Source organism: Mus musculus, chromosome 10 (genome assembly GCF_000001635.26).
Source record: "Mus musculus strain C57BL/6J chromosome 10, GRCm38.p6 C57BL/6J".
NCBI lineage: Eukaryota > Metazoa > Chordata > Mammalia > Rodentia > Muridae > Mus > Mus musculus.
This window is the reverse complement of record NC_000076.6, coordinates 129902727-129914526: the sequence shown is the minus strand read 5'-3', so window position 1 is coordinate 129914526 and position 11800 is coordinate 129902727. Positions and strand designations below refer to the sequence as shown.

Here is an 11800-nt window from a genome sequence, read left to right as displayed (position 1 = left end):
TAGTTTTAAGAAAGCATTGTCATATAATGTTATGACAATCATGAAAATTTAACTTGTTCATATATTTGATGATGAAGATTCCCTAGGAAAGTATTTTCTCTAGAGACATCACTACTTTTAATTGTCATCTTCAGTATGCTAGCTGTACAAAGAACAAATATTTTTATTTCTTTCAGGGAAGGGTTAACTTTCATTTTTGTAATAAAATAAGTTTTAAAAGATAAAACAAAAACATATTGGAATTGAATAAAACAAACAGAAAAAAAGAGACCAATAGATGGAACAAGAAACAGAGTCCCCATTGTTCCTACACACAGGAATTTCATAAAAACACTAAAGTTGATATTAGATAGATAGATAGATGATAGATAGATACATAGATACATAGATAGATGGATAGATGAGAGATAGATGATTAATAGATAGATAGATAGATAGATAGATAGATAGATAGATAGATAGATGGATGATAGATAGATGGATAGATGATAGATAGATGATTGATAGATGATAGATTGATGTAGATAGATAGATAGATAGATAGATAGATAGATAGATAGATAGATAGATGATAGATAGATAGATGATAGATACATAGATAAGAATTACCTATTCCAAACCTATGAGGACCCTGTTCTTGCTACTTGAGTCTCTGTGAATTCATATAACCTGTGCTCACTGATTTAAAGAACCTTGTTCTCCTGGTTTCCTCCATTTCCTCTGTCTCTTACATGCTTTCTATCTCTTTTTCCTTGAGGTTCCCAGAGATCTGCCAGGAGTGATTTGATGCAGACATCTCATTTAGAGCTGAGAGTTCCAAGGTCTGTCCATAATGTCTGACTCTGAGTCTCCGTGTTTGTTCCCATCTCTTGCAGGAGGAAGCTGGTCTCATGATGGCTGAGGAAGGCACTGATCTGTTTCCCTGGACCAAGTCACAATTTCATTTCTTAATACCACTGTCAAAATATACTACATAGTTATCTACTTGTTAATAAGCCCTCTGGAGGTATGTATACACTCTTTCAATGATAAGTATCAAACTTGGGATCTTATTCAGGCTTCAGAAGGACTGCAATACTGATCTATGCCCTCAGCTCCTTAACATCTTTATACCCAAATGTTAACCAGAGATTTTACGTTTCCTAAAACCTGTTAATTTACTCAATGATATATGGTGTTTATGAAACTCAGCTCCTTCTTTGCAGACCATACAGATCTCAAAATCATTATTGTTTCCAATATTTAGTAAAAGAATTAGTAAATGGTGCAGAAAATGTTTATACTTAACAGTTTCTCTTACTTAATATTTTAGATTCACTAACCTTTTATCCCATAAGTTCACAACTAATCTCTAAAACTCCTTATCACAATAGAGTTCCACTTGACTTTGTCTTGATATTCCCTGCCTCTACAATCTAACAAAACCCATACTTATACATTTGCATTTCAACTTTTCTACCCCAATATTAATTTATAATGCTGGTTCATTTCATTCTCAATACTGCCACTGCAGAAGACAAACACAATAGTTTATTTACAGTAGCTTTTACCAGAGTTGGTATTGGAATAGAGTGTATACAGAGTATAAGATGACAATAGTAATTAAAGCAATTGAAATAGAAATTAAACTGCAAAAGAAATTATTTCTTAGGCTTCATTTAGACTTCTGAAACAAGAACACAGTAATGATAGCAGTGATAATATTTAACTTGATTAGTTATGGTAATTGATGATAGTATGTTAAACTAAGATCTGAAGATGACATGTGTGTCTTTATGTGCATGGACCCTGCTACCATTCTCTCTCTCTCTGTCTCTGTGTGTGTGTGTGTGTGTGTGAGAGAGAGAGAGAGAGAGAGAGAGAGAGAGAGAGAGAGAGAGAGAGAGAGAGAGAATTATGTGAAGAGGAACAGAAAGGATGAGAGGGGGGAGCTGGAAAACAGTGTTGTTCTTCAAGTGACTTTAGATTTGAATGCAAACTTTTAAGATTTATTCTATCAAACCTCTTTAACTAAGGAGAGAAAAGCTATAAAATCTCAAATAATATCTTTGATATCTGCCCAGATATCATGAAGCTAAAAAAAAAAAAAAACCTACTTTTTGGTACAGCCCTATTTAGAGATGGTCTTTTTAAAAACTAGTATTTGAAATGTTGGTCGTACTTCAGCATTATGCATCATTATTATAGTTCTGTAGTTATAACCTCCTTCCCCACACTTTATTTAGACAAGCTAACAGTCAGAGGGTCACAATGAAGAACCATACAGAGGTGACAGTTTTCATCCTAGCAGGTTTGACTGATGACCCACAGTGGAAAGTTGTGTTATTCATCTTCCTGCTTCTTACCTATCTGCTTAGCGTCACTGGAAATCTGACCATCATCACACTCACACTGGTGGATACTCACCTGAAGACACCCATGTATTTCTTCCTTCGGAATTTTTCTTTCTTAGAGTTTTCCTACACTACTACATGCATCCCCAAATTGCTTGTTACTATGGCAACTGGGGACAAAACCATTTCCTATGGTAATTGTGTGACTCAAGTGTTTTTTGCTTTCTTATTTGGAGCATCAGAATTTTATTTGCTGGCAGCCATGTCCTATGACAGATATGTAGCCATCTGCAAGCCCCTGCACTATATGACCATCATGAACAATAAAGTCTGTGTGCAGCTGGTCCTCAGTTGTTGGCTTGCTGGCTTTTTTGTCATCTTTCCACCACTCGTGTTAGGCTTGAATCTTGAATTCTGTGCTTCCAACATTGTTGATCATTTCTACTGTGACACAACTCCACTTCTTCAGATTTCTTGCACAGACACACAGCTCCTGGAGACGATGGGATTTGTCTCAGCTTTGGTGACACTCTTACTCACGCTGGTAATGGTGATCATATCCTACACCTACATTGCTATAACAATTCTAAAAATTCCTTCAACCGAACAGAGGAAGAAGGCTTTCTCTACATGCTCTTCCCACATGATTGTAATATCCATCTCATATGGCAGCTGCATCTTCATGTATGTTAAACCATCAGTCAAGCAGAGAATATCTATTTCCAAAGGAATTTCTGTGCTCAATACCTCAGTGGCTCCACTTTTGAATCCTTTTATCTACACCTTGAGGAATCAGCAAGTGAAGAAAGCATTCATTACTACAGTACACAGGATTGCATCTTCCTCGAAGAAATGAATGTTTTATTTAATTATATAAAGTAAATGAAGAAAGGAGATTCATATACTATTAGCAACTGGACAGTGGTGGTACACGCCTTTAATCCCAGCATTTGGGAGTGAGAGGTAGGCAGATTTCTGAGTTTGAGGCCAGCCTGGTCTATAAAGTGAGTTCCAGGACAGCCAGGGCTACACAGAGAAACCCTGTATCAAAAAAATAAAAATAAAATAAAAAAAAACCAACAACAACAAAAAAACAACCAACCAAACAAACAAAAAAACCATATAATATTAGCAGAATTTTGAAGAGGATTTTCACATTTTCACTTTTGTTCTTTAGACCATACATCATTTCAAGCCACTTTTTCAGTGAAATCTTTTCATGTGAGCATGAAAACTTCTATATTTTCCAATAGAGATATTGAAACTCCTCATTGAATAGACATTTTCAATGTCTTTGTAGTCTTTTAGAATTCAGGTTGTGACCTGCGTTAAGACTCACTACCAGAATGTCTGCACAGAAATCACAGTGTGATTCCTTAACTCCACCAAAATTAACAAATTTTAGTTTTAAAATTCACTTAATATTAAAAATGGTTTCAAATTATATTTGATGAATATATAATGTTTAAGTTATTATACTACCATATATTTATGACCATGTACAAAGAAGGTAAAATAATATTAACTTGTATTTTGCCAATTTCAATGTTTATTTTACTTAAGAGAATATTATACCAGCTTCTTTCTAATACTTTTGATGCTCGCAGTATAGAAAACATTTTCATAAGTTGTCAAACTTTCCACTTAAAATAACCACTTAATTTATTTATGGTTGAAGTTGAATTTATATTTTACAAGTAGATGTTACTGATTTTAAGAGCAAATAAATATTGGATTTAACCCAAAAAACTATTTCTAAACAGGTCCACAACCCCTTTTGCCCTATTAACCTTTCCTTTCCACTACCTCTGGTAAATGATGAGCTAGAAGGGAGGTTAAACCATTTAACAACCCTTATTAAAGTAAGTTTTAAAACATGTGGGTGTATGCTCAACCATGTTCAACAATGGAGAGCACAGGACAATCTGTGTAGATGGATTTTTCCTTATCCTATAAGGTCTCAAACTCTGGTTGTCAAGGTTGGCTGAAAGTACCTTTTGTATTTGTGACTTTTATTTATTTCTCTTTCTAGTTCTTTTAAAACTCTGTCTGGCTGGTGCAACTGAGCTCTTTCAGCTCAAAACTCTTATCCAACCTGATAGGTTCAAAGTGACTTCTCCAGGTTTCATACTGAGTTGCTCTGCTTGGAAAAAAAAAATGCCTCTAAATGTCAGAAACAGAACTGAGTTGAGCTGAGTTCAACTGAACTGTTCTGCTCTTAACTGTTCTGCTAGCCCTTTCTTTCCTGTCTGTTCTCATGAGAGTTGGGCCTGTCTTATCTCTGACTCATTCTGTCAAATTTTTCACTGGTCTGTCACTTTGTGTTCCTCTCAATTAGACTTCATTGAGATTAAAGATATGTACTAAAAGCAGGTCTGTATTCCAGCCAGAAGGATTAAATATGTATATTAATAAAATGCTTGTATACCAGCAGGATCACACAGGCCTAAGTCTTTGGATGTGATCCTTTGCCAGGGTAGCAGTGTTGCTGGATTTAAAGTCCTCTACATCTTCATTCACTGAGCCATTTTATGGACAGCCAAACAATCATTTTAAAGTTATCTCCTGCTAACTTTAGCCCATGTTTAGGCTCATTAAAAGTTATGTATCAATTTAAAAACTAAGAAATCTGAAGTCTTCTTTAAAAGTATCAGTTTTATGTTATTATTTTGTATGGATGTATATGCTTGTCTATGCTTGTATAAGTTTTTGTAAATAACTTAATGGATATTTATACATACATATTTTAATATTACTAAATAAAAACAATATTAAAATGTTGATATATCAATATTAACTAATTATAAAGAAGGAATGAATTTGAAAAAGAAAACGGCAGGCAAATATGGTAGAGTTTAGAGGATTTAGACAAGGAAAGGGTAAACTATACAACCATAACCTAAAAAAGTTGTTAAAAGGAAACCAAGTTTTAAATTTTAATGAGGAATTTCCCTGGGCTTGGGCAAGTATAGTATAAAAATGTCATTCTTCCAACCTTCAATGCATTGTTTAATGTGTAGACCAGGTATCATTTCTCAGCTTCTTTTACTTTTTTGATAAATTACTGCTTGTATATCTATGAGTGTCTCTTAGTATGAAACAGGAGATCAGTGTTCTGCTCTATCACATCCTATCTTTTTGCCTTAGAGAAGGTCTCTTAATTAAAGTCAGGCTAGTGTTCATCAAGTCTCCAGCAGCCTACCTACTGTCTCCATGCTCCCACAGGCTGAGGGTATAGCTACACATAGAGACACACAGCTTTTTTTTTTTTTTTACTTGTTTTGCTCTTTTTTATTAGATGTTTTCTTTATTTACATTTCAAATGTTATTCCCTTTCCTAGTTTCCCCTCTGAAAAACCCCTAACCCCTCCCCCCTTCCCCTGTTCCCCAAGCCACCCACTCCCATTCACAGTCCTGGCATTCCCCTATACTGGGGCATAGAACATTCACAGGACCCCGGGCCTCTCCTCCCATTGATGACCAACTAGGCCATCATCAGCTACATATACAGCTAAAGCCAAATGTCACACCATGTGTTTTCTTTGGCGGTTTAGTTCCAAGGAGCTCTGGGGGTACTGGTTATTTCATATAGATGTTCCTCCTATGGGGCTTCAGACCTCTTCAGCTCCGTGGGTCCTTTCTCTAGCTCCTTCATTGGGGACCTTGTGATCTGTTCAATGGATGATTGTGAACATCCACTTCTGTATTTGCCAGGAACTGGCAAAAGCCCTCAGGAGACATTTATATCAGGTGTCTCTCAGCAGGCTCTTGTTGGCATCTGCCATAGTGTCTGAGTTTGGTGGTTATTTATGGGATGGATCCCCAAGTGGAGCAGTCGCTGTATGTTCCTTCAGACTCTGCTCTGAACTTTGTCTCTGTAACTCCTTCCATGGGTAATTTGTTCCCTCTTCTAAGAAGGATTCTGAGCTTCTGGGCTAATATCCACTTACCAGTGAGTACACATCATGTGGTGTTTTTTGTTTGTTTGTTTGGTTGGTTAGTTTTCGTTTGTTTTAGTTTTTGTTTTTGTTTGTTTGCTTTTGTAATTGGATTACCTCACTCAAGATGATATCCTCCGGATCCATCCATTTGTCTAAGAATTTCATAAACTCATTGTTTTTAATAGCTGAGTAGTACTCCATTGTGTAAATGTGACAGCAGATGCTGATAAGGATGTGGAGAAAGAGGAACACTCCTCCATTGCTGGTGGGACTGCAAGCTGGTACAACCACTCTGGAAATCAGTTTGGCGGTTCCTCAGAAAACTGGACATAGTTCCTCTAGAAGATCCAGCAATACCACTCCTGGGCATATATGCAGAAGATGCCCCAACATGTAATAAGAATACATTCTCCACTATGTTCATAGCAGCTTTATTTATAATAGCCAGAAGCTGGAAAGAACCCAGATGTCCCTCAACAGAGGAATGGGAACACCCAGCTTTTTTCATGATTACTGGGAACTTAATCTCTGGCTTAAGGATACATTACAGCCAGGACTATTACCTACAGAACTATTTCCCTAGTCTCCCTTAGCAGTTGTTTATTATTAAATATTATTAACTATCTTCTTTCTGCCAGTATATTATTTATCAATCATCATTTTTTCCACTTACTGTATTGTAATCATGCAGTAAGACTTATCAAATTATATCTTATATCAGAGATCCCCTTTTATCCTTTCTCCCTAATTTCTAGATTCTTCCATAAGCACATACAATTTCTCTATATTTTTTCAAAATCCAAAATTGTTCATAATTATATTAATTTTCTAGTATGATAATAAGAAGAGTGAAAAAAACCACTAAAGTAGTGTAGTGGCTATTCCTGGTTGTCAACTTGACAATATTTGGAATGAACTACGATCCGGAATTGGAAGGCTCACCAGTGACCCTTATCTGGAGGCTTGGAGATCCTTATCTGGATCTTGGTTTGAAGATCTTGAGCCATAGTGGCTATGGATTCCAGAAGATTGAATCTCCGAGTTTAAGGAACACACCTTTAATCTGGGCTAAGCCTTTCATCTGGGATTAAAGGTGTGGTGGAACACACCTTTAATCTGGGCTACACCTTCTGCTGGAGACAATATAAGGACATAGGAAGAAGTGAGTCTAGCTCTTGCTCTTGCTCCTTCGCCTGCTTGCTGCGTGAGACTGAGTAACTGCTAGATCCTTGGACTTCCATTCACAGCTGTGACTGAACAATTGTTGGGAATTGGGCTGCCGACTGTAAGTCATCAATAAATTCCTTTACTATCTAGAGACTATCCATAAGTTCTGTGACTCTAGAGAACCCTGACTAATACAAGTAGTGATAAATATCTGATAGACATTATAAGAATTAGTAATACTGAATAAAGTTTTCATTTAGGTGTCCATAGAACATTGAAGTACTTATCCCAAAGTTAAGGCTGATGAGAAAGCTTGGTAGATAAATGTTCCACACTCTGAAAGAAAATTTATTTCTATAAGTTTCTCCTGGCCTTACAGGCATACTGTGGTGCCCCATGCACAATAACTAAGTAACTAACTAGATAAATAAATAAATAAATAAATAAATAAATAATAAGAATTACTCCAATATTCATTTCAAAATCACAATTTGTGTAGACTTTCATTTAACTCATTAAATATATAACACTATAGATTTTGAGAAAGCAAATAGGAATAATTTTTCTACTAGGTATTCAGATGTTGTTGTGTTAGTGATGACTCACACACTGGGAATACAAACATAGATCCTCAAAATAATTATTCCTCAAAAGGGATTAATTTGTAATTATCTCCAAAATAATAATTGTTTTAGAATACAATATTATTTCACACTTGCTACAGTGTTTCTACAACAGTCTTGAAATTATTTTTTTATTGATTTCAGTATGTATGGAGGGCAATGATGCGTGTGTATGCTACATCCACCCATACAGGCATGTATAGAAGCCATCAGGACGTCTTTCCTTGGTGACTTGACCTAAATTTTGAGACACGATTTCTTATTGAACCTGAAGCTCCTTGCTTTTGCTTGGCTGGTGCACCAGTGAGTGAGATGCCAGGATCAGCATCCCTAGGTTACAGACACACTGTATCTAGTTGTGATGAGGATTTTGAGAATCCAAACTCATGTTCTGATGCTTACATAACAAGGCCACTTACCTAGTCCCCACTGGGCCACCCCCTATTCCCCAAAGTGATTATTTTTAATGTAGTACTTTATATCATTATACTAGTAAAAAAAAAAAAAAACAAACATTTTGGAGATGATATCAGGGTCCTTGATAGTCTGATAGCCATTATATAATCTAGGTTTAACTGATAGTTGTGACAATCCTCCTGCCTCAGCTTCTTAAGTAGAGCATTTACTTTTGAGACAAGGTCTAACTGTGTAAATAATCTGAATTGAACTTGCCATCTTCATAACGTTGCTCCCCAGTACATCACAGCCTCCAGTTAATAACTTATTTTAATTCAGTGATAAATATAAAAAGCCTATTGGTGTTTTAAAATCGCTTTTCATGTTTTAAAATTATTCTTTCTTTTTTTTAGGGATACTGGCTCCTTGGATTTCTTATAGAGAGACTATTTTACTCTTTAAATACCAGGGAACTGGTATTAGCTAATTTCCAGGAGATGATTTTAGCTTTAATAATTTTTATGAGTCTGAGATTAAATTAGTTGTGCATATATGTCTTATCTCATGATTTCTCTGGTATTTTAAAAATGGTTAAATGAATTTCTTGTTATCAATGGCATGAGCGGAGATGCTCAGAGATGTGATTGAAAACAAATTTCACTTTGATTTTTAAAATTCATTCTGAATTGCTTGCTATTATTTAATCTTAAATTTCTTTTATTTTAATTTTCATGTCCACAAGATTAAATATTGTTTCAATGAGTATAATTGCTTTTTATTATAATTGTCTGTATAATCAAGAAAAGGTGATGCTAACACATGCAATTAATGGTAAGTAAAATAATAACATCAATTTTCTTTAAAATATTTAAGAATAACTTACTCATAGCAAAAACTAAAGTAAAAGACACCACTAAGCTTAGAAGAGAGAAGTTGAGGCACACTAAGGTGACATAGAAAGAAGCAGTGGTGAATGAATGTGATCAATATACATTTCATAAATGCATGAAATTTACAAAGAATACAACATACTATTAAAAAATTTAAAAATAATTACATATATAATGAAACTTACTCAAAATATAAATAAACAAATCATGAAACTTTGATTTTTTCATTGTATAAAACAGTTATAATTTCTCACCAATGTTGTATTCATAAAATAGAAGTTATGAAGTCTGATTCAGGTACTTATATTTTAATTTCTAGGTTTTGAACTTGAAACCACACTGGAAAATTGTGGAGAAAATTATAGTCCCCCTGTTGGCTAATGTGTGAAAACCTAGTCATGTTAAAAGTCATTCAAACACGAAAAGTTAGAAGTCACTTTTTACAAGAGCATCCAATATACATGTTTTAGTATATGATTAAAACAGAAAAAAAAGTCCTCTGGAAATGTTGATTATGATCAATGTATTTTGAACAAGCATAACTTATTGATAATTTCCAATTGCCAAATTCAGTTGTTGAAAAACAAATATCTTTTTCCTATGTTTGAAAATAACGGGATACCCACATTTGATTACAGAAATGCTAAATTGTTTTGCTGAGAAAGAAGATGGATATATTAGTAAAAAGATAAGTGTCAAATGAAGACAAGATCAAAGAATGAGGTGATGAATTAAATCTTTCTTCAATACTCTATTTTTGATGTAGCTTCCCTGTAATTTCTACAAGACACAAATAAGCTTCCTGGTCTCTGGATCTTAAAATGTTTTTGTCTCTATTCTACTAAATCCCTAGAGCCTTACCTGTAAGGTTTGTCTTGTCTAGGTATCTATTGGGGGCTATACACTGCAAGCACAGTTGTACTCTATTTTGACCAGTGGTGGCCTCAATCCACTGCAAATATTTTCTGTGATGATGGGTGAAATCTACACTTACCTGTGGGAATAAGGATAACATTTAATGCCGTTGGTAATCAGGCAAGTCTAGTCAAGTGGCTGTAGTAGATTCTCCTCTAAGATCCATGACCTCACCATTCCTGGGTAATTGACTAGGTTTTCAGTACCAAGCATTAAGTAGACTCCCTTGCTGCTGAGTAGACTTTAAGTCCAATTACAGAACTGTTGGTTACTGCTAAGACATGAAAAGTCAATGTAGAATATTTTGAATTTCCCAAATTTTGGTTATCCTTAAATTTACTTGGAAATAATTTAGTAATTTTATAAAGTAATAATGAAACTTTAATCAAGATATTAAAATGAGACACAATTTTGCTGAAACCATGACTAGATATATCAGTCAGTAAACCCACAGTTTGTCTTTCTAGTATGAAAATATGTGAGCTAACAACACAGGATTTGATCTTTTCCTTTGATATAATATATATAATGTTGATAAGACTTATACTAATTATTTAATAAAACTATAGATTAAATCTACTGTGAGGATGTTTTACTTTTAAGTGTCAGTTATCAGTTTTGTAGGATATCAGATTTGTGGATGTCTTAAATACATGAAAGTTTTAGACATTTACAAAACATACAGTTTACAAAAAGTCCTTTGGAAATCAGCTCCTAAAATACTATTGAGCACTTTTCATTAATTGCATATTTATTGATGTTTTTACACTATAATACCTAAATAAAATTGTTTTTAAAAGTATTTAAAGAATTATTTAGCTTTTAACAGTGTGATTGTATTTTATCTTTTACTAAAGGTTACAATATATAACCTATATCTAATACATACATTCAAGTTTTATTTTTGTAAATATTTAATAATTTCTTTCAATTGTTTAATATTCATCTATTATTTATTTTGCATTTAAACTTTAATTTCTTGATTTTATTCCTCTATGATATTGTCTGAAATTCACAGAAAAGCTATAAGAGGTAACAAGACATATACTTCAGCATGAAAATTAAAGGCTACCAATTAAACTATAGACTTCAATTTATTATACAGACATAATTACCCTTAGATGAAAAGAGTAATATAATATTTAATGGATTCTTTTTATTCCCAATGCAGATATTTAATATTTTATTAGATTTATACTTAGTTACAATTAAGTCAAAATTTAAATAGAAAGAGTAAAAAACCTAAGCTCTTCCCTGTAATTTCTACAAGACACAAGTAAGCTTCCTGGTCTCTGGATCTTAAAATGTTTTTGTCTCTATACTCACATTAGTTTTCAATGATGAGTTGAATTCTCTATTACATTAATTGGAAAATTAGTGTTATATAGTCATCACCATATCTCTAGTATCCATGCATATTATATTTGAAAGGGCTATGCTAAGGAATATGAATCCTGTAATTTATTGTTTACTGGTCATACATATACTCATGTGGATTTTAATTTATATACATTTTTTTTATTTTTAGAACTTGA

General features: G+C 33.9%; 1 protein-coding gene across 1 annotated transcript; it reads left to right on the top strand.

Annotated features, from left to right (window-relative positions):
* Positions 1 to 2250: 2250 nt before the first annotated feature.
* Positions 2251 to 3189, top strand: Olfr816 (olfactory receptor 816). Its single transcript, NM_146672.1, has one exon. It carries the CDS (start codon positions 2251 to 2253, stop codon positions 3187 to 3189), a length of 939 nt encoding a protein of 312 aa, NP_666883.1.
* Positions 3190 to 11800: the final 8611 nt, after the last annotated feature.